The sequence below is a fragment of the Centrocercus urophasianus genome, unplaced genomic scaffold, assembly GCF_019232065.1.
Source record: "Centrocercus urophasianus isolate 14NV4802_14NV808 unplaced genomic scaffold, USGS_Curo_1.0 seq_15, whole genome shotgun sequence".
Classification (NCBI taxonomy): domain Eukaryota; kingdom Metazoa; phylum Chordata; class Aves; order Galliformes; family Phasianidae; genus Centrocercus; species Centrocercus urophasianus.
In genome coordinates this window covers 2,936,781-2,960,980 of record NW_024884697.1, presented here as the reverse complement: position 1 = coordinate 2,960,980, position 24,200 = coordinate 2,936,781, and the positions used below count along the sequence as shown (strand labels likewise).

At 41.5% G+C, this 24,200-nt stretch overlaps 1 protein-coding gene across 3 annotated transcripts in view; it reads left to right on the top strand.

Moving 5' to 3' along the window:
* Window positions 1-24,200, top strand: part of SFMBT2 (Scm like with four mbt domains 2) — a 112,578-nt gene that overhangs the window by 19,447 nt on the left and 68,931 nt on the right. For 2 of the 3 annotated variants that reach the window (XM_042815811.1, XM_042815812.1), the window contains exon 4: window positions 2,835-3,075. The exons of the other annotated variant lie outside the window; for it this stretch is intronic. In XM_042815811.1, coding sequence (XP_042671745.1) covers window positions 2,835-3,075 — 241 coding nt within the window. The remainder of the gene's footprint in view (window positions 1-2,834; window positions 3,076-24,200) is intronic. 3 annotated transcript variants of the gene reach the window in all.

The following is a 24,200-nucleotide window of genomic DNA, read 5'->3' as shown; positions in this document are numbered from 1 at the left end:
CAAACAGTGGAGTTGGTGATAACTTTCCTGGATGCTATGTTGTATGCAGATGTAAAAGAGTCCTATATGTGTCACGGTAGTTAGGACGTGGTGGCTCCAGCCCACGTTAGCAGTAGTATACAGAGCCTCTGAAATTCTGAATGATGGAGAAAATCGGAGTATGCTTTGAGGAGGGATCTTGTCAAGGAGCAGAGCCTGTCAAGGATATTGTATGGACCCATTTTTCCATCTGCAAACAGTTGTTTAATGTCTTTTATTTGGCCCACGTGTGTGCTGTCCATAGTCTGCCTTTACACGAGGACTTGAGATGGAGCTTAAACTAGTGCAGAGATTCTTCATCATCATCAAAGACGTACACATATGGTGTAATCGGCATATTTTTCCAGGTCCTTGTTTTCAGTCAGATGAAGAATTGTTCTTTCAGATGTTATGGTGCATTTACCTGTATCAAGCTATGCCCAGTCATGGTGGTTCTCTGTCCTCAACTGTGAGTCATGTGTAGATGATTCTGTTCATCCTCTGACCTGGCCCATCAGCTGCAGGTAGCAGCTACATCTGGTAATAGGACTCACCAGCCCCTTTTCTCTCATCTTCATTCACCTGACATGAATGCTCTGGATGATGTGGATATCTCAATCAGGAAGAGAAGTGTTTCACATGTGATGCTCTCATTTGCCTTCCATTGAGTCTGGTTGCTGGCAGAAATCCTTGGGAACATATAGTTGTACCGCAGTGAAGGGAAAGTTTCCTGAAGAATTTGTTGCTGCTTTAAGATAAGTCTCCATTTGGATAGCTGCTTTCATGCCATTAAACCACCTTTGCCTCCAGGTGGTTTCTTGATTTGTTTTGAGGAGATAAAGAGCAGTAGTGACGAAAAACCTTGTCTCTACAACTGGATAAAATTAATAATACCAGCCTCCGTTACCTATTCTATGCACATAGATAGAGTATTGCAAGATGAAGGATCCTAATTTTCTGTACTGGAGAACTACAGTACAGTGGTAAAATTTTGTTGTAGTTTATCCTTGGCCCAGTAGCTGTCTGGAAAGAACATCTTGTCCCAGGGTGTTAACTCTGGTTCTTGTCTCAAATAGAGGATCCTGCTGGGAGCTGTGTGCTTCACAAAGTCCTTCTATTCCCCCTCTTCATGATTTTCATTTAAAGTCTCTTGCCTCAAGTGTTCCACTTTGGTCTTTATTCATGGTGAGAGCAAGAACAGAAGCTACAAATGATCGTGTATCCTGGATTATTCATGAGGACCCTTAGCATCACAAAAGCCAAGATCCTATTTTAGGACTAAACTAGTAAACGTTGTAGTTTTTCCTCCATCTTAAATGATCTCCAGAGGTCTCTTCCAATCTCTGTTAGTCACAGTCCCAGTATTGATGCTAATGGAAGTGCCTGCATATCTGAAAGTATGTGGAGTGTTGTAATCTGCAAATAACATATGCCTTTGGCTGGACACTGCTCACGTTGTAAGCCGGAGTGGGGTAAGGGAGAACTGGGCATACCCAAGGAGCTCTGTTTTTTTCCAGCAACTTGGTATTGTGAAGTTGGCCACATAGACCGTGATATATCACAGCGAGCAGAGGAGGCGTTTTATTGCTTCTCTGCAAGTGAGAACTAAATCAGAGACAACCTTAAACCAGATTTCAAAATCTCTCTGGCTTCAGTAGGACAGAAAGTACATGGAAACCTTTAAGAATCTCTCCTTAAAATTACATGGGGAGTCATGGCTGCATTTTGGATGGTCTTCTGAAGACAAAGCTGTACTCTGAATGGGCTGGCATTCATCTCTTGTGTATCAACAGTACCTAGACACATCCCGCTGGCCCTTGGGAGATGTGTTATGATGTGTCTGCAACAGTCTCTGCAGTGTCCTAGAAGAGCATGGCATCTCCAGTGTCCTTGAACAAGTTGCTTGTGACTTTCTGAGATAAAAACAAGTGACTCCTCCATCAGATTGCAGAACAGTGACCCAAGGCCTTTATTTCTCTCTGCCATATATCCTACACCGTCTTTGTGAGAATACACACCAGGAGAGCAAATTGGGTATGCCTTAAAATTCTGCTTGTGGATATGGTGGAAATACTCTCCTTGGTCTGCTTGGTACAATATTCAGCCTTTGGTGCTTTACAAGCCTCAAGAGGTGTACAAGTATTGTTGTATGACCAATTGTAATAGCTGGGCCTAACTCCCAGAGTGCCTTCCTGTTCTACCTTGCATGTGTCCTGGGATTTGCCTGATGGAGCTGTGTGAAGGGCAGTTACACCACCTTTCTCCTGAGCATTGTTGAGATTTATGAAGCTCAGATGGCTACAGTCCCTCTCAGATTTAGTTCACCTGAGTTTATCACAGCTGATGGATCCCTTTGGAGTACATGGGACCTTGTATGATGGGGATGTACTAGTGAAGTAGGAATGGTCCTGCACAGGCAGGTTGTGAAGAAGGTGATTGGTATTAATAGCAGAATATTATGGGTTAGAAGGGATGTTAAGTGTCATCCAGTTTCAAGCCCTGCCATGGGTTGGTTGCCATCCACAATGCCCCATCCAATCTGGTCTTGAATGCCTCCAGGGATGGGGCATCTATAGCTTCTGTGAGGAACCTGTTCTAGTGCCTTAGCACACTCTAAGTAAAGAATTTCTTCCTAATATCTGAAGTAAATCTCCCTTCTTTTAGCTTAAGACTGTACCTCCTTGTATTATTGCTATTAAGGAGCATGGTCAGCTAACGTCTTATTCCTGATCATCTCTTTAATGGCTTGCTTAGTTAAATGGGGAGCCTCCCTGTAAAGAAGGAAAAGTAACACTGTGCCTTTCTCATTTTGTAAGGTTGAAATCAGCCTCCAAAGCAGTTTTCAGCCAGGGATGAAATTGGAAGTGGCCAACAAGAGTAATCCAGACACATACTGGGTGGCTACAATCATCACAACCTGTGGACAACTCTTACTGCTTCGTTACTGTGGCTATGGGGATGACCGGAGGGCAGATTTTTGGTGTGATGTAATGACAGCAGACCTTCACCCTGTTGGCTGGTGTACACAGAACAACAAGGTCCTGATGCCTCCAGATGGTAAGTTGCATGTGTTTTGCTGGAGTCAAGCCCTAGTCTTGGTCTGACTGTTAATCTCTAGGCTTTCAGTTGGTATGGAATGAATACTCCAGATGCTCAGCTGATGTTGAGTGGTGCAGTTTCACTGAAGTTGTTGTATAACAGCTTAGAGTCAGGTTTCTGTAGATCTATGGGTTATTCAATTTGCCAGTCATTCTCCAGGAAAGGCATTTTGACCTAGGTCTTAAGAACAAAAGCTAATGGATGAGGCTGTCTTAAGGAAATGCTGAATTGCCAGCCCATGACTTCCAGAGGGGAAGCAAGTTGTTTCACACTTTTCAAAAGAAAGGACCAAATTTAGAGTGAGAGAAGAGTAAACAAAATGTGATCTTGATTACACTCAACTTTAACTTGGCTGTGTATTCAGATGCTTTGCTCTCCATTGTCAGACTTCTACAGCTTTTAATTGCAAAAGTAGACCCACATGAATAAAGATGGGAAAATCTGATCGTTGTAGGTTAGGGTATGTCCCAGTCCTCAGCTCTTGGGTGTGCCAAAGCGGAATGTGAGAACTGTAGATTTATGGCACTTGGAATAGCTTTTTAATAACATGTTTGTTCCTCAGTTGATTCTGAGTGTGTAAGGAAAAATGCTTGATTTTTGTTGTTGTTTTTTTTTGTTGGTGTTCTTTTTTTCTGTCATTATACAGGAACAGAACAGCTGTGCATCCTTACCTCTGCGTAGCTCCAGGCAGAGGCACTTGTCACATGTGTATTCCCTCTATATATTCAGTTTCTTTTGGGTTGTGGGAAGAAGAGATGAATGGTTGGCCTCCAGCACATGGATGTGTTAGAGAAAAGTCTCATTTAAGAACTCATTCTTTTGTTCACGTGGCTGCTGAAGAAGTAGATGTGCTTTTTGTGTGCCATGTGTGACTTCTGGTGTAGATGTTGCCTTGCTTCCCACTAAACTGGATCGTAGGTACAGTCTTTGAAACAGCAGAAATGGCCTCATTCTTGCCTTGTCTGTGCTGAACACTAGAGTTAAACAGTGATGTTTTTGTTCTGGTCTGACTGTCTTTAGAACAACGGAGGATTGATTGCTTAAAAAAGTATTAAAGACAAATATGGCTGAGAAATCTGTTGGCTTAGGAATAATACATCAAGCTGATGTGAGAAGGGTTATTTTTTTTTTTTTTCTTATTTTATTGGTCTCTTAAACCATCTTTTATTATGTGGATTATAATCAATGTTACTGGAAAAGGTGTACAGTGCCATAAACTAAATCTCAAAATGCCAGGTTCAAGGGGTGAAAGATTTCGTCGACTGGTGTAATAGAAAATAATGATTGTTTTATAGCTGGAGGCAACTGCTTTTCATGAAAATGTTGCTGGAATCTGCTCTTTGGTTTGTGGTTACTTCACGTAAGCTGTCTTGCTTGAGTGAATGCAAATGTGCAACGCATTTTTTCTTCTCTGTCCAGGTGATATGGTTGTATGCCAAACTCTTACGTCTGGGCAACTGTAGGTACTGTTTTATTGGACATGTGGTTGTTTTTTGTTTGGTTGTTTTTTTATTTCCTTTCTCTGTTGTAAGATTTAAGCGTTTAAAAGGTTGAGTTGTATTTTGGAATGAGACATCTAAAACGCCCAGGAGCATTTGAGCCTTCGGAACTTCTCTTCGTTGAAAAGAGAGAGGTCATAAATGCATTTATAAACCACAGAGCTATTCTGGGGGTTGATCTGAGGTGTTCAGCCCACGATCAGGGTGGGATTTTAAGAGGTGGTTGCTCCCATGAGGGCACTACAAGGAAGAGGTTGGGTTTTCAGGAGTGCTATAGGAACAACTTGGCTCTGATGAGCTATTGAAAGCAGTGAGTAGTGCCCTCATTGTGTGCAAATATCTGAAGTTCATCCTGTGTTTAATTGTTTTCTCAGTCTTGATGAGGAACTTCACAGCGGTCCTAAGAGTTTCATCTGGTGAAACCTGCAGGATCAAACCTTGTATTGGTACATAGTAAACTGTTCTCTGTGAACTCCAAGGAGATTTTTTGCCATTTTAGCTTTGCACACTATTTTGTTGTCAAGTGCTTTGTGGAAAGGAAAGCCCGCTCCAAGTTGCATGGATTCATTTTCTAAGGGCCCGATTCTGCACGTATGGATCACAGTGAGGATATCTGCTGGCAAGATCTGCTGGCAAACAGCATGGCCAGTTATCTGTCATTAAGATTCGTTCCCTGTCAGGAACTGAGGGCTCTGTTTAAACGCAGATCTGCTAAGGACTGGCTTAGTGGGCAGAATACCAGCAGTGGGACAATGCTTTGTTTCTGCTTAGTAATCAAATAGGACTGATTGGCTCTACTCTTGCAAATGTGATCCCAGGCAATGCTGTACAGAGTGATAGGATGAAGAATATCATTAAATGAAAGAGAGATGAAAAACGGGGCTGGTTCTGTTTACCGAATCAATAGAGCTTGATTTAATGTTCAGCACATAGAGAGATTTTAAGGGGCAGCTGCCAAATAGTTATTGCTTATGATCCCAATAGAAGGAAGTCATTTAGTTTACAGACTGTTGCATTATTATTTACTGGGTTAGTTTTGCATCGTGGTGCCTGCAAGTATAATGTCAAGTCATGTCATGTCTTCCCCTGACGTTGTAGTGCACTGCTCTGGACTGAGGGCCAAATGCTCCAGTTTGCAGTAAGTTGTATTGACATATGAAAGGATGGTGTGAGTGTATGTCTGCCCATAAGCTTTACCCTCTGCCACCCTCTTCCCTTCAGGAAATCAGAGGAGTAAAATTGTAGTTACTTCAAGCTTTGCCATTAATTATATTTTCCTCATTACAAATCGGTGTGTAATTTGAATTGCAAACTCAAATATCCTGGCAGAATAGATCTGTTTACCATTCAAAGCAAAATGAAAATTATTTAAATTAGTTAATATAGAACTCATTTGAATGAATTGAATGTTTATTCATGAACTAGCTGAGGCAAGTGTGAAGCTGTCCGTATGGTCTCTAGCTTTGGCACTGATCAGCTCTAAAGTCACGTCCTGGGACAGAGATTTCTTTTTTATTGCATATTAACTGTGGTGTAGACCAATGGATAGCTTCTGCCTGATTGAGCTGAGTATGAAATTTACATCCTTTCTGCCAGGGCCCCCCCAGCAACTGTAAAATTTGTATGGGGAAGTAGTTCATAAGGGGAGGTGCTTCAGAGTTCATCGACAGTGGCTGGGATGGAGCAACAGAATGGCATTTGGCTTTTGTGCTGTAGTTGTGGGATGTAACATAGGCCTTCCATTCTTTGGTTAAATCTGCCCTATTATATTGCCCTGCATGAAGGCAGGGACAGCCTTCATCACCTCATATACCTCATCAAATGCTATCCTCCTCAGCACGAAGCTGTGGTGGTTGTTCTTCAGCGTCATTCATCCTGTAAGATCTCTTACTCATAAAGCATTAAAAATTTAAGTCTAACTTAACTTTGCCATAGTTGTGTTTCCCTTAACTGTGAAAGGAAAATAGGTTTCTCGCCTCCTTTAGCCTGTTTTTTCCATGTGCTGTTTTCCTTTGTTGATGACAGTTGGGTTCACGAGCACATTTACCATTGTGTAGAGGAGCAGCGTGGAGAACCTGACAAAGATAGTAGCTAAATTATGCATTGTGAAACACGCACAGAGGAGGCACGTCTTTTGATTGACACTTGGGTGGTTTTGTACAGGTTGCAGGTTTACAGCTGAGCCAACAGAGCTGAATCTCTCCTGGCACTATCTTTAGGCATTCTGTGATGCACTAGAGATGCTGGACAACAAGATGATTGTGTCACCTGTGATTGTGGCAGTGCTTTTGCTTCAGTGTTATTGACAGATGGAAATTCAAATAAAACGTTTCTGAGCTTGGATTTGTGTGGTGATCTTGAGTCTGCTCGCAGTGTAAACCAGGAGGAGGAAGAGGCTGGAGATCTAAAGGAATAGAGGAACGCAGTGGGGAGAGAACCAGGTCTGTGCTCTGGTTTTATCATGAGCCACTACAGATGGGAAACCTCAAAACACTGTCCAGCCATGGATTTGGTGATCACAGTGATCGTTATACTGTGAGTACATGTAGGAATCATTAAGGTTGGAAAAGACCGCTAAGATCAGACAGTTCAAACAACGACCCACCCCCACCATGTCCCCTAACCACATCCCTCAGTGCCACATCTCCACATTTCTTGAACACCTCCATGGCTGGTGACTCCGCCACCTCCCTGCGCAGCCTGTGCCAATGCCTCACCACTCCTCCTGAGAATAAATTTTTCCTGATGTCCAATGTGAACCTCCTCTCCTGCAACTTAAGGCCTTTCCTTTCACCCTATCACTGTTAATCTGGGAGAAGAGGCATGCCCCCACCTCATCACAACTTCCTTTCAGGTAGTGTAACCAGAATTAAAGCTCAGAAGCCTGATCCTAGGATGTAATGAATCCCTCTTGCAAGGTGCTGAACTTGGCAGGTAAAATATGCCACTAAGACTGTTGAGTATAAAGCATTTTGCCCATCCAGGCTTTCTGTGAAAGCAACCATCACCAAATGGTTCACTCAGATTCTGAAGTAGTGGGTAGAGTGTGGGTGAAAAAAAAAAGATAAAAACTTGTGCCACGGTAAACTAGGCTGCCATTCAAATCATAGAATGCCTTGGGTTGGAAGGGACCTTAAAGATCATCCTGTTCTGACTCCCCCACTGCTGGCAGGGTTAATGACAGTTGTATTCCCATCTAGATTGGCGTTTCTCTGACATGTAGTCTGTGATTTTTGTTAGAGTTCAGGTGGTGGATATAAATGTTAGAACAGAGGCGAGGTCTACACTATAGTGGAAAAGAATGGAATTGAAGCAATATATGGTGCAGGGTGTGGGGAGAAGAACAGCAAGGGGGAATGGTGAGGAAAGAAAAGAAGAGCAAGCTTGGAGCAGTCATTTGGGTTTGGGATTTGGGATGCGTGTCATTCAAGAAGCCCTGGGAGTGCAGAAGGCTTTTCTTGGAGCAGTGCTGCGGGTGGTGATGATGAATCCCAGTCCTTTGCCTTTTAGCTCCATTCTCAGACATCACGTATATGTGGAAAGCTTGTCCATGGTGTTCTTCAGGTGCCACTGAGATGACATTCCTGAAAATAGGTGAGGGCCTCCAGAGAGAAAGGGTGATCATGAGTGTTTTTTTGGTTGTTCTTTTTGTTTTGTTTGTTTGTTTCTTTTCTTTTTTTTAACAGAAGCCAAGTTTCCCCTGATAATCTCAGAGGAAAGAGAACTTAAACTATGCCTGCAGCTCAGCGATTATAATGCAGGTGGAAGGATCAGATGGGCAAGATGAACTTCTTTTATCTTTGTGAGGAGTTGGCTTACCTTCTCTGAATGATCTGAGATAAATTTGCTTTTCAGCTGGTATAATTGAGAGTAGATCTGGCCCTGCTTTAGCTCTTTTACTGAAGGCTCACCTGAAATATTATTTCCTAAGAGCTCGAGGCTGGGGAAGATCAGTAGGCATTCACTGAGCTTATGCTATTTTACATCAGCTAAGAACTGGGCCCTTGAGCCAAGTAAAATGAAACTCGGAAATCTTCTTTGGCAGGTTGTTCTGTGAAGGACTGTGGATGTTTCTAAAGTAGTATATAGATTTTTTTTTTTTAAATCTTTTTTTGCTTAATCCTTATCCTATTATTCCATCAAAGCCAAATTTAGACTAACCTAGTGTAAATAAATTGCAGGATTTCTTCATTTTAAACACTGCAGATGACTCTTAGTGCAGTGTTTTATGTATGTTTTTCAAGTCAACTTCACAGAGTATTAATTATGCAGGAGTGACGTTAGCATAAATAACTAGTCAGCAAATAAATGTCAATTAAATATTCTATTAGCATAGTAAGCAGTTTTATGCACTGCCATAGGACATTTAGCAGATTATGCTTAACGAGCATATAAAAAATAGCATTGTTTTTTTTTTTCTTTGCTCTCCTAATGATGGCAGAAGGGAGGAGAGGATGAAAGGCAAATGTAATGCTGTCTCTGGCTGAAGATTTGGGTTGAACTTTGCCCTGGTGGGAGTGCATCAGTTGACAGCATTGCCTTTTGGGTCTTCGAGCAGCTGGAGATCACTGGAGCACGTCCTGGGTTCAGCATCTCTCCCTCGCCCTGTGGGGTCCCTTCATTCTCTTTCCTGAGAAGAAAAGATTACATTACAGCACCCATGGGAGATTTTCCTTCCTTCCCTTGATGTGACTCAGATGGCTCGGTCCAAGGTTTGAAAATTCAAAAGTTAGCCCATTTCCTGCACGACGTCAGGATGGTGCTTTCGTGATCGAGGAAGTGGCCTTTTTGCTACTTCCGCTTTTTGTGTGGAAATGCAGGTCTTTTGTAAAATAGAATTGGCTTTAGTTACTTTCAGAAGACTTCATGTTGCCAAATGAAGCCTTTCTGGGGGTAAACTGAGAGTAATATTCCCCCGTCAGTCTTTTGGGAACACAAGCAAACATTGAGTTACTGTGCAAATATGGTGTAGCGTGGCCAGTGGGAAAGGCCTTGCAAATTGTTTGAGTTATACATTTCATCAGATGCATTGCTTCTGAGCATCTCCTGCTCCTCTGGGCTCAGACATCCTATTTTTTTTTCCTGTGTAATCTGATTTTCTTTTTAGTATGTCTTGTTGGGTCAAGAGGTATAGTTGAAGAGAACCTTGCGTGGAGAGCCTTGTACAGACAGGGTGCTAGTTGGCTTGTAAGGTGGTCTTGCAAGTAACTGCCTTGTCCTGGTATTACTGTCATGAGACTCTGACAAAGAAACACTGAAGGGAATTGAGGCGTGTACTGCTCTGGCCTTAGTTCTGGGTTGTGTCCATAAGTCAGGTGCTTTGGGAATGCAGTAGTAGAGGTCCTTAAGGAAGGTACCCATCATGAGGCGTCCAGCCTTCACCTTGGCTCTGCAATGACGCTGTGGTTTAGGTATGTGTAGGTAGGAACTCTGGCCCTGCTGTTGATCAGGTGTTTGAAAAACTCAAGCCATAGGGGATGGTTTAGGTTTCCAGCCAAAAAGCTGAAGTTGGTACATTAAGGAGGCTCTGTTTTGCTGAAGGCAAGAAAAGAGCAAACTACAGTCAAAACGTAATTTTTCAGCAAGAAACTTCTTCAGCAGAAATATTTCTAGCTGGCGTGGCTTCTAGGGACAACATCATCTTATGTTGTATCTATATTTATTTATTCTCACAAATTATAAATACATTAAACAAAATGGGAGCAGCCCTGACTGGGCAGCTTATGGGCCGATGGGGAAAAGTTGCACATATGGCTGCTAGAACTGCGCAGTGCACACAGTACCTGTTCCACATTTTGAGGTGCTTTTTTTTTTTTTTTTTTTTTTTTTCCAATTGTTGTTTTTTTTCCAAATATGAGGAAAATAAGCTTGGTCCACACCTGCACTAAGTATCAGTGCAATTTCTTAAGTGATAGATTGATGCAAATTATCCTTGCGCTGTCCTAGTGCATATTCTGTAAAGTGCTTTCATTTGTACTTCTAAATTTATCCTATCATTATTCTTTGACTGGACTGAACTGTTTGACTGGTGGAACTGTAGTAAGATGGTATCTTTAGCTGTGGAACTTTGTGATGAGGATACTATAGCACTGTTTATTTTACTGTGTTACTCCCAACTTGGAGCATGGATTTAATCTGCAGGTTGGCTGGCATCCAAGGAAGGGTTCAAGAAGGGGTTCTGCTAATGAAGTGAGGCTTTCTAACAGTGACTTAGGCACGATGAAAAATGAATGTACTTTCTGATGTCTGTTCCTTGCTTGGGTGGACCATCTGTCCTGGGACTGTCAGGGTCTGGGAGAAAAAAAAAGAAATACCTTTTTCAGTGTCCTTATGGTTGATGGAAAACAAATGGTGTTTTTTGTCAGTACTTTCTGCCTGACACTAGTGGGTTTGTCAGGCAATTCCTGCACAGATTTGTTTGTTTCCTTGGTAATTTCCTACTCAACTCTATTACCTGTATGATGCTGAGCTGTGCAGGCTTCACCCCTCCTTGCATGCACATCTCTCCTAGCTGTCCTGGCTTTTGTTTTCACTTATTACTGAGTTAGAATTGTAGCATTGTTTGAGTTGGAAGGGACCCTTAAAAGGTCATCTGACCTAACTCCCCTGCGCCAAACAAGAACATGTACAGCTTGATCAGGTGCTCAGAGTGCTGTCCAGCCTGATCTTAAATATCTCCAGGAACGAGGCAGCCACCATATCTCTGGGCAACCTGTTCCAGTGCCTCACTGCTTTTATTGTAAAAAATAAATAAATCTTCCTTACATTCAATCTAAATCTCCTCTCTTTTAGTTTGAAACAATTTCCCCCTGTCCTATCACAGCAGACCCTGCTAAAGAGTCTGACCCCATCTTTCTCATAAGCCCCCTTTAGATGCTTCATAGTGCCTGCATTCATAAATGAATGCCATTGCTATTTTTACAGCAGGAACATGGTAAAGCAGCAGTGTGGTTTGCAGCATATATGCAGTGATGATCGCTTTTGGATGGCTTGGGAGAGGCTGAATTATTTTAACTGCAACTGTCCAGTTACAATTAAAGAATCAGTACCTTGTGTACAAGCAGCAGGAGAGCTGTGGATCACGCTTACTGCAGACTGAAAGCCAAATCTCTTTATAAAAACAGTCTGGAGGGGGATGGAGATGGAGGGGAAAGAAAAGCAGTGATATTTGTGGCATTTGACAAGTTTTAAATGTATTCTGAGTGAAACTGATAGTGTGGAGCTTTATGAAAGATTTAATGAATAAATATTTCATACCCGCATGGTACTTCTTCAGTAACTCATGCTGCTGGTGAAAAGCAATAAAGAAAGAACCTCCTTCAGGGGTTGTTTGGGCTTTCAAATTAAACTAATTTAATCAACTTTTTCAGTCAAGCTTGATATTAGTTCATTTCTGTACATGGATCTGCTTGTTTTCTCCTGATACCTGTTTTCCTATTTGGAAGGTGTTTGAATATCAAAGAATGTCTCCTTTCATCCTGCCACTATGGTGTGTGTTTGGGTTTTCAAGGCAACAGCACAGCCTGATTTTTCTCCCTGTCCTCCAGGTTGAGGAATCAGCCATCCTCCACAACTATGGCCATCCAACCACAGGTTGTAGAATCAGAATTGTTTGAGTTGGAAGGGACCCTTAAAGGCCTCCTCCAACTCCCCTTCAATGGACAGGGCATCGACAGCTATATCAGGTTGCTCAGAGCCTGGTCCAGCCTGAGGTACCCTTGTGAAGTTTTTGTTATCCAGCAGGGAAATCACCTGCACTTGGTGGTCAGTTCTGAATGTGAGTGGATGTCATTTGGGTTTTGGAAGCCATTAACATCCAGTTTATTACTTGTGCTATACAAAAATGCTCTGGAGCCGGGCCCCATGTGGGCAGCAAGGCTTGCATGCATCTGCACTGGATTTATTGCTGTACAGATTTATGCAGGGAGGTTGAAGTCCATCTCTAGCTCTAGCTGTTGGCAGAACTGGGACATAGGCATGCTGGAGCCATTGCTTAATGGTTAACTGTCATGACAAGGAGAGCAGGTTAGATGTGTTAGCACTGCGTTCCATGTCTTTGCAATGCTTTTTAGGAAAAAATCATGGAGACCTGATTTTTTTTGGTTGAGAAGTGCAGGGCTGTAGCTGAGGGGATCGTGCAAGTAAGACACAGTAGGGAGGTAAAAGCAAGTGTGCTTGGAAGAGTGGAGCTCATTTTGTAAAGGCATCCATGGACAGTGCTGCTCAGTGAGCTGAGGATGTGCTCAAACTTGGACCTCATACACCTTCATGTGGGGTGGTGGATTTTTTTAGATTTTATTAGGTACAGGTGCATGGAGTGAGGTACTTCTCAGCTTTTTTTCCCATAGAAAAGAATACAAATGCATTATGTTGTCTATTCCTACTAATCTGGGACCACATTTATTTTTAGTGGGTGTCTCCTTGGAGCTAGATGGAGTAGATTCCCATGAAGTTTGTGCCACATTGCGGGTGTTATAGGATCATAGGGTGGTTTGAGTTGGAAGGGACCTTAAAGATGACCAATTTCAAACCCATTGCTTTGGTTTCTGTATGCTAGACCAGGTTGCTCAGGGCCCCATTCCATCTGGCCTTGAGTGCCTGTAGGGGTGGGACATCCACAAGTGCTCTGGGCAATCTGTTCCAGTGAACAGCGGTAGTAACAAAACAAAACAAAAAAGAGGCTTTGATTGTCCAAACCCACATAGACTTGTTTTTTTTGCTTTTTTTTTTTTTCAGTATTGTCTAGGGAACGTGTTTGGTGACATTTATCTATTTCAAAATCCAAGCCCTTTGCACAGCACAAAGCTTCAACTTTTGCTAAGATTGGTGACTTCCTACAGTAGTGCTGTGATAATAGACTGATATATCTGAAAGCGTTGGCAGAACCAAATTCTGTTGTGCCTCCTGACTTCTTGCAAGGAAAACAGATTTCTGTGGGACTCAAACTCCATTCAGGATGCTCAGAGAGAGAGATTAAGATGAGTAGCTGAAATCCTGTGGCTTTTCCTCCACTGCTCACAATTCTGATCACAGTCTATGAGATAAAGCTGCAGCCAGCGCTGTGACAAAACCATTGGTTCTGGACCTGGTATTTAATGCAGGTAGTGCTGGAGGAACAAAGATAGGGGAGGAAGAGAGTAATTGCAGAATGAATCAGGGACTGTGAATGAGAAGTTGTATTTCCGAGGAAGTTTATTGAAGGGAAAGGTTGTGAGCTGACATCAGGCTTCTGTGTGAATACAGATTTCCTGAGTGACCTTGCTTTTTAACAGTGGGTAAAACAAGCTGAATGTTTGGAAGGTACTTTTGAGACATTTCAGGGAAGATCTCCCATTGATTGGTCCAAAAAACCCAACCAAACAACAGTAAAACAAACCAAAAAAGCTTCCATCCATTGCATACAACAGTAAAATCCTCCTCTCATGACATTTATATGCCAAAGGATTGAAGGATGTAAATTGTTTTATGACTAAGGTCCTGATGAGGCTCCTAAATAAAAATTTGGTTGAGGAGACAGTTTTAGGAGCACTGGGCCTTTATGTTGAAGCCATCATTTGACATCATCCAACTGTTTGTTGCAAACTGTACAACTACAGAAGAAAACGTTGAATGGCTGGGAATCTGCTGCCAGACATCCCTGCTTATAGATGTGATGAGTTGTCAATGAAGGAACTGAAATGTCTGTATTGAAGAAATGAAGTGTGTGCCTCTGACATGTGTGCCTCACTCGTAGGCTCTGATGTGTAGCTCTGCATGCCTTGAATATCCATCAGTGTCTATTTTGGGTTATCTTCTACTGTCACGCATCTTTCTGCATGGGCTATCAGACTGTGGAGCTAGAAAGCCCCAAAGCCATTAAAAACATCAAGAGATTGACCCAGAAAAAATAACACAGGATGCAAAGCACATGACACAGTCAACTGAATGTCCAGCTGAAAGCATTTTTATAGTCATCTTTAAAAATGGCAATTGAAAGACTTTAAGTGGCTACTCTGGGTAATTGTGCCTAATTTCCCTTCCCCAGTCTCCTGCAATTTCCCCCAGAGGAATTATGGGGTGGAAACATCATCTCAGACTAAGCAGGACTAAGCGTAGATAGTTAACATGTTGATGTAATATGTAAAACATCAACAGGCTTAAATAGCTACCCTTGGAGATGTCTGTGAAGACTTAAAAGCAAGCAAACAAACCAAAACAAGCAAATTAAAAACTATAATTTATAGTACAAGCATGACACAGCCTTTTGTCCTTTGTATCAGAGAAGGAGGTGACTTTCTGCACACTGCTGTAGGAGCAGGGAAGAGTAAATAGGACAAGGGATTTGAGCCGTAGCACACTTAAGGGAGCGAGCACATTTCCTTCAATGGATCTTTTTGATCAGGTTGAAGGTTAATTTATGTCTACTAGAGCTGAGAAGACTTCAGGGGTTTTCTGTATGATCATTTAGGGCAAGGACAAACCAACGTGTCCAGTGTCACATCTTCAGCAGAGCATCCCTTCATATGCTCCGCTAATGCTGTCATTGAGTTTGCTTATAAGGAACATGCATATAGCAAGCTTGGGAAGCTGCTAGGAGCAGATGTGAGCACCAGCATGATCCCAAACCAGCTGTGACTTGCATGTAATTTTTCTCTCATTGCACATGATAATGTGGGCTCCCAGTCAACACGGAAGGGGCTTTCTTCTTGAAGCAGACCATATGCTCCTGCATCCTGTGCAGGTAGCTGTTAAGTGCTGCAGAGATTTAAGTGATGGTCCTATAAAATATTTTTCTGATGGGGAATTTAAGAGCATTTCATCAAACCCAGAATCCAGTTTCTGGGTCAATTCTGTTGCTATTACATGATACTGGAAAGCTCTTTTTCAGAATTCCCGTCTTTTTTTCTGTCTGTGTTCTCCTTCCTGTTTCATTTTGATCACAAAAGAATAATAATAATAATAATTAAAAAAAAAAGAAGCCAAAATGAAACAAGTAAATTGGCCTCAGGATGTGCTAACACACTTTCTGATTGATGGTTTATTTTGTGATCTGCCTCCTGTGTTTGTATTGAAAAAAAAAAACAAACCCACACGTTTTTTCTCTGCACTGTCACTTTTGGGAATGTTTGAAGAAATGTGGGAAATACAGTGTTTTAGGGTTATGGCATAAAAATGCTGGCACTTCCCTGCATGCTGGAGTTGATAGAGAAAATAGATCCAGAGAAAGCTTTGCTGAACTCAGGAAGCTGTTCTGCTGTGCACTATGTATTGTGCCAGGAGAGGTTCAGGTTGGATATTAAGAAAAGTTTATTCTCCAGAAGAGTGGTGAGGTATTCACACAAGCTGCACAGGGAGGTGGTGGAGTCACCGTTCTGGAGGAGTTTGAGAAATGTGGAGATGTGGCATTGAGGGACATGGTTAGAGGGCATGGTGGGGATGGGTTGACAGGTGGCTGAGGTGATCTTAGTGGTTTTTCCAACCTTAATGATTCTGTGATTTGCAGAGAACTGCAAGCAAATCCTTAAATTCATTCTAGTGCCTCCTTGTTTTCTGTCCATACCTTGTAGCACTGCTCCTTCCTGACTTAAACACAGCATCACCAGCCTCCTGCATGAGTCCAGAAAATTTTTATTCAAGGTTTTGCTCTGCTTCTTGTCTCTGATGTGTTCATTGGGTTGCAAACAGTCTTTAAGGGAAGGTACAATTTGAAGACTGCTAGTCTGTGGCCATCCAATCAGGGATATGTTTCACCTGTCTGTAGCCTCAGCACCTGGTAATCTCAGACAGCGTGAGTCTAGATACTTAAATTTCAGGTAAATATTGTAGATTTTTTTTTTTGTATCTAAAGATAGGTGTAGGGTGAGACAAATTCAGTTTTGTAACATCTAAAGGCAGAAAGGCTAAGTAAGAAACAGTCTTTTGGCTATTTTCCTGCTTTCATGCATTTCTTGTGAATTTGGTAAGAGAGAAGTAAATTCAGCAGTCTCCTCATAGTCTATTGCTGTAACCAGTAAACAAAGCTTTTTTTTTTTTAAGGGATGTTTCTCACTTAAGATAATCAAGGCATCTCTCTTTTTTTGTTTGTTTCTGTTTTTGTTTTAAACAATACAATCACTGAATCACGGGGGTTGGAAGGGACCTCAAGAGATCATCGAGTCCAACCCCTCTGCTAAAGCAGGTTTCCTGCAGGTCACACAGGTAGGTGTCCTGATGGGTCTTGAATGTCTTCATAGAAGGAGACTTCACAGTCTCTCTGGGCAACAGTGCATATAGTGAACTGCAAATGTTATCTCTGTTAATTCCCATCTTTCTGTAGCAAATTGGAAATGAGGAAAAAAAAACAAATGTAGAATAGATTTTTTGGACATGGGGGTCTCTGTATATATGTGCTTCTGTGTTTTGATGCCTTCTTCATAGTGGATATTTGCTGTAGGCTGTTGGTGTTGCTGGAGAAGAAGAGGTGATCATGCACCACACTGATTTGTTTTTTATTTAAGAACATTGTACTGCTGTAAATTTGTTTCATTTTACAGAGCTGTCTCCAAAGAATAGCCTTCAGAACGCAGCTGCAGGACTAGGGAGTGAGAAAAGGCACTTAGTACATGAGATAATTGGGCAGAGTTTGAAGGCGTAAGGTCAGAGCCTTGGGTGCAATATTTACATTGCAATGTCATCCACTTACAGAATGACCCATAACTTTCAGGTTACCCATTTTTGAGACTGGAGTATAAGATCCTGAAGGGACAGGACAGGATGTAAAAATGCCTCTTGTGTTCACTTGCAAAGACAAGTCAAGGAGATAGGATTTACCATCTAGAACAGGTGGCCCCCAAATCTCCCTTCCTCCACAAGCTTCACTTTCTAACATCAGAGTAAGCTTGTGTAATTATGTGAGAGTCCCGTTATAACTTGTAGTACTGATGACATGGTCCACTGTATGCCTCATGGTGGACAGAGATGCTAACTGGGTGTGAAGCAAGCTGATGACTTCATGGCTGTTGGTTCCGGATCTAACTTGGTTGGGGATGAATCCAAAAACTACAACAGTTAGCTTTGTGAATGAACATTTCTTCTCTTTCCTTGTTCTTCTGGAATGAATGCACAGAAAGAATACAAAGTTCTGTATGCGTGCTTAATCAGTGTTGATGGGCAAGCAACAGGCATGTTGTTCTCCCCAGTGACTGCTGGAACTTAGAAATCCGGACTTTAGAAATTATCTGTGCAAAGATGACTTCATGTCCTAGTTCTCACTCAGATAAAGCTTAGAAGAAACGAACAGCTGAGCATCTGCTTTGGGCCACTTCTGTGCACTGTTGTTAAGGTGCTGATTTTGCCTGGAAAACAGAGTTCTTTTTTTTTTTTTTTTTTTTTTAATCTCTGTGGGATAAAAATGGATTTCAAAATTACAATCAACATACCAGGTTCCCCATGACCCTGAATGCTCCCAAACTCCTGATTTGACAAAGCATTCATTAAGACTCCTAGGTCTGAAGGTTGGGAGTTGGAGCTCTCATCTTGCATGAAACATCTCTTCTGTGCATTGAGCACAGCACTTAATGCAAGCAGAGGAAAAAGTAATCAAGGAACGCACGTGGAGGCTTGGGGTTAAGTGGCAAGAATCATGGAGTTTGGATGCTTATTTTCACAGTGAGCTGTCACCCTAATGGACATTGATACTAATGATGAGGAACCCCCATGGTTATGTGGTTTGTTCAGAGCTTTCAAATTCTGGGCTTTGCCTGGCTTTCAAAAATGCTTCCCAGCAGCTCTATCTGTGTGTGTACACGTATGAGACCATTTAAGTGAGCCATTCCTGGTTAATTTCTAAATGAGATTTAGTTACCTTCTACCCAGAATTGAATTGAGCAGAGAGCAGTGTTACTGCTGTGCATAAAAAGGGCACAAAGGCACTGTTTAGATAAGAGCAAAGGCAAGAAATTTTGCAGAAGCCTGTGTAACTTTTGTGGTCATAATACAGGTTTCCTCCTAATTATTACATAGGTATTCAAAAGGTAAAACATTATTCTTCTAATCTGTTGGGTCCTATGGCAAAATCAGAATAATCAGCCTTTGTACCTGCAGATACAAGAGAATAAGTAAGTGACTCAAATTAAAATGTTCCTCTGAAGGAACTTCGGTGTTCCCAAGCAAGTTGCCAGGCAGCTGCCTTTCCTGATTTGTGGCAATGTAATGGAGCTGTTTCTCTTGTTTGGTGCCTAACCTAGATGACAAGGTTTCAGAACAGCATTCCAGATGAAGTTAATGTAAAAATACTATAAAAATAAGTTTACTCACTGCAAATGAGTGAAAAAGCTGAATCATTGAATACCAACCTGTTGAGGCTGGATGGCAGTAGTTCCCATTTTCCCAAGGGAGAGGCGTGCTGCATCCCAGTGGTCTTTGGTAGTGCATTGCTATTCATGTGAAGTCATGTTACAGAGAAGGGCTGTTGCTGTTCATTGAAGGGGAGCTGGACTAGATGACCTTTAGGGATCCCTTCCAAATCAAACGATCCTATGATTTTGGTACAAACAGCACTGATAAATTTATTTCTGTCCTTAATGTACTTAATCTCATTGGAATTGATAGATAATGCCACCTTCAGAGAGCAGAGCCACTTCTCATTATCAACATGCTCCTCCTTTTTATTCCTTTTTTTAAATTTTATTTTATTTTAAGCAATCCAGAGCAAGGGGGATATTGACTTTTTAAGTAAGGAAGAGTAATTAATCACAGTACTTAGAGTAGATCATTTACTTGCTTGCATGCAGGATGGGTAGCTGAGACCATTCAGTCAATCAAGGCAAGCTGTACAGGTTAATGACACAAGGGTGACCATGTTGTTGTTGGGATTTATTAGGCAAGTCTTCTGATCTTGGACACTGTAGGCAGAAAGCCATCACTGTTGGTTCTGAAGAAGAATATTTGTAGTGTTGTATTTGAAGTTGAGGCAACTGAGCTTGCTGCATGGAAATGCCTCAGCAGTGGCTGGCAGCAACCCTTCTGACAGCTTTTTCTTAGAATTAAGGTTGGAAAAGACCACTAAGACCATCTAGTCTACCATCAACCCATCCCCACCATGTCCACTAACCCATGTCCCTCAGTGCAATGTCTACCTTTTTCTTGAATGCCTCCAGAAATGGTGACTCCACCATCTCCTGCATGGCAAAACCACAGTGTGCTGAACAGCACATTTCTGAGGCTGCAGTGAGTAAATGGAATGATTTCTGTAAGATCTTGGTGTCATTCAGAAAAATAACTTCAGAGTGATAGCATTCACTTGCCCCATCTGCACATGCACACTTTCTCCTGTAGCATCCTACATCCACTTCTTCTCCCTCTGATAGTTCCCACAGCTGAACTGGGCACATAGCACAGACCAGAGTGAGCTACAAAAATGAGCAGCAACTCCCAAGCCACCCATTGCTTTTTTTATTGTTATAAAGAGAATAGTTAATTAAGGATTAGAGAAACCCAACGGGAATGCTATGTCTGTGAAGGACTGAAATATGATGTTAGGAATTAAAGTCTTCTGTGAAGAATGAGATGGTTTTTTTCTGTAAGATTTTTCTTGCTTTGACTAGCAGAGTGCAAGCGGATCATTTCTGGATGCCTTGAATGGTAGCAAGAAAGATAGCCATTGCAGTGTACTGAAATTCAGTATAACTGCGTGGTAAGGGTGAGAGTGTAAAGCACATGAAATGTTCATGCCTTTCTTCATTTTTACTTCTTTTTCTAATTGAAGAATGCTCTTGCATGCAGAATTGTGTGAACAAAGGTTAAAGTCTGCACGTTGACCTCTTCTTGGGTCAAAATCTTAAAAAGTGCAGCGTGGATATTAAAAATGGGAATTGTGTAGTTTTCAGTAGTGTGAAAAATGGAGCTTACCAGAGGTTTGGAAGAGAATCAGAAAGTGAATACGAAATATTTTCACCACATGAAGTAGCTCACGCAGTCTAAACAAGGAAGATTAATTTGAAATGTATACCTTTTCAAAGTTTTATTTTTAAAGGGTGATTAGGTAACTGAGAGCTGTAAGAGCTAGGAGATCAATCAGTAGCTTAAACCATCATCCTTCAGCAGTGCACAAGAGTGACTCATTCCATTGTAGTTATCACCCTTTCATCCATGGGCCTGCTATGAATGCGTATGAATGGGACCATGATGTACTGCTGATTCCAGGAATGTATTTTGAACATGTGTGTTGTTTGATACACAGTTGCTTGTAGCTTCCTTTTTTTCCATGAAAATCCCCTATGTAATATTTTCTTTGAAGGCTTTCGTTTTTTGAGACAGGTGTCTAGAAGGAGGTGTCTGAGCTCTGAAGTTTATATCCCTTGAAATGTAAGGCTGCATCATTAAGAAATGAGATCAACAGCTTTTCATGTATGGTTTCTTTTTTCTTTTCGGGCCCTGCAGTTTCATCATTTTGTGATTTGATTCAAACCACAGAACTCTGCCGCTGGGAGAACAGTAGATTGTTTAAAGCTTTAAATGAGAAAGCTTTTTGAAGGCATCTCCAGCCACATTTGATTTTTCCCAGTGAGCCCACGAAGGAACAAAAAATGGAAAATGTCACAAAACCACTACTAGCTTTTTAAAATTTACTTTATTTCAGAGGGAGCCTTGTGCTGGGCTTTGCAGGATACAGCCGAGGATGTTGCTTACCATGAAGGACTTGGAGATGGGTCAGGAAGAGTAGACACAACCTGAGCCTTTTGCTTGGAGGCGCAGGAAGATGCTTGGGCAGGGCAACCATCCCCACCCATTTCCACCTCCAGTTTGGTTCTCAGGGATGTGTAGTTCAGCAAGCTGACTGAAAATGTTAGGATTCAGCTGTTTTCTGTCAAAATACTGTTTTATCAAATGATAATATTTTGTGGGAACGTGTCAGTTTTGACAAATTGTTTTGATGGGTGAAGTCTAAACAAATTGTTTGAGTGTTCTATGTTGTTTTGATATAATGACATCTCATTTTGACTCTATCATTTAGACCTTTGTAACGTGCTTACAACTTCTGTGTTCAGACCTTTATAAAAAAATAAATATTTCATCAAATATATTACAGTAATTTTTAAAATATCAAGATGACAAGTTTCTTTTTTCTTTCTTTTTTGCAGCGTGCTCTTTTTTGAAAACTGCAGTTCTGTATTATCTGTATGTAAACTTTTGAATGTCTTGAAATACTTGTTTGAGAAATTTACTGTTCATGAAATGCTGATGTTTTAGCTTGCTTTGTACTGGGGTGATAAGAATTGCCTGGTTCTTGTCTGATTATAGTTCCTCTTGTTAACCAGTTTTTTTCATTCAGTTCCTCAGAAGGATGTAAATTTTTAATAATGGTGGTTACCACAACGACAGTGGTGTCACTTAGCAGATTTATCCCGAAGATTTAAAACCATTCTATAAAGCTGTTTAAGACTCTGTTCCTTCTTCAGAAAACTGAAACTCAGATGTTTAGATGTTAATGGGGACCAGTGGGGATTCTCTAGGGGAGATATTGACACGCTGCTTGTGATTCTGGGTAAGGAAAATAAAAATAATGCACAAATTTTATTTATTTATTTACTTAATTGTTGTTGTATAAAGATTTTTTTCTTAGTTAGAACAAAACATAAGCATAATTTGATGCTACTACTTGTCTTGTACCATGTTACTGGTGGCAGAAGCCCAGGTCCTCTCAGGTAGGTTGGTAGGTTTTCTCTTTACCTCCATGTACCTACTCAGCGTGTAGGTTTGGCATAAGTATTTACCTTGTTCCTTAACATATAGAATTGCTGATTCAGATTTGAACATGTCTTTGGCCCATTATTCCAGCATCTTACCCAGTGCTGTGGGTCCTCTGCCATTTACTGGCTACCATGTTTGTAGGAATGGTCAAGGTGCAGGTGTACTGAATGCAAAAATTATTTTGAAGTAATGACATTCTGTATTCTCAGTGATCCCTGGTTAGTGTCTTGGCCCACGCTGCTTCTGCTTCTTATGTCTTCCCTTGGAGCTGAGAAGAGTAAAAATGTCCATGGGATGTGTAAAGGTTGTTGGAGAGCTAGCTTATATTGGTGGTGTAATCCAGTGAGGTATTTGTTCAACAATGTGTCAATTCAAATTCTTGCTCCTGCCAGTCTTTCTGATTTCAGTTTTGTTTGTTTTTTTTTTTTTCCCCCCATGTTCTGCAGTGCTTTGTTCTTAGTGGAAAAAAAAAAAAGAAAAAAGAAAAAAAAAAAGGAAAGTAGAAAATGAAGATTTTGTATGATCCCGTGACTATAGGAGAAGTGGCTTTATGAAAAAGAGCAACTATTACAGACTAGACAAAATCCCTAGAGTTGGTAATGCGATAACAGTATCTCATACACATTGTATGGAGTGCCTATGGCTCAGTGCTTTCATGGGACTGTAAATGTTCTTTTAATCTCTTATTTCTCTAGAGAGACAGATAAATCTGAACCCATTATACACTGTGGCTATAGTAGGGCACAGACATTACATGCTTGAATGAGCAGAGGATGGAAGCAGCCGTCTTGGTTCTTGGGTTCATGGTTAGCACAATTATGGGGAAGGTGGTGATGCAGGGTTTGCAGTGCTGTGCACTTTTTGCCTTCTGTTTGCATGGCTTTTGAGGTCAACGTGGACAATATCAAGGGAAGGGGCCATTTTTGAGCTGCTAATAGTGAAAAACGGGGAGAATCTAGTGCTTGGCATATGGTCCTGAATGTCCTTTGCACATTAAGTAATGAGCGTGTTGCAGCAGTGTTGAGGTTGGCTTTTAGGTTGGTGACCTACAGTCACTTGGTCAGGAAAATGAGATGATTGAGTAAAAGTGAGAAAATGGCAGGGAGCTGAAAGGTGAGGAGAGGAATGGACATAAGAAATGAGGTTGGGGACAAGATGAATCAAGCAGGGAACGCAATGGGAACAATGATTGATGGGAAGAATATTTGTTGGATATTGGATGCAGTCCTTTTTTTATGGAGTTCAGTCCCGAGGAAGGGAGCTTGGTTTTATAACCTGTACTGTCGCTTCATCACAAATAAATAGAATCTTAATGTGGAAGGGTCCTTCTTCTTTCTAATTTAAGAATCTTCTGTAATACCAACCAAACTAGAAGCTGTTCTCTTAAATGAGTATTTTTCATTGAGGGAGGCAGGATGGTTTTGTATTTGTCTCCAGCGTGTTACAGAGACTGAAGCAGAGCAGGAATATGCCTCAGCCAAGCAGTGTGCAGATCTGGCCTTGATTTTGGGGCTGCATTGCTTTAAGGCATGTGGTTCTGTATCTTTTAGATTTCAGGAAGATGTTTTTTAAAGCCTTTGGCTTTGGAACCACAGAGATGTGAAAGCATCCACCCACACACCCATGCTGGCTCCAAGATGAACTGGGCCCAACCCAAAGGGAGCAGGCACATCTGCGTGCACAAGATGCTGTTCCGAAGAGGGTTGTGATGTCACCTCCTAAACCTGGAAAGAACAGTAGTTAGGAGAGCACTGTCATTTTTGGAATGTCACTTGGTATCATGCTTGCCTGGCATTTGGGCTGTACTGTGTCTGACATCATGCAAACTCTCGAGCTTTTCCCATGATAAGACCATTGCCTGGCTCCTCTCTGATG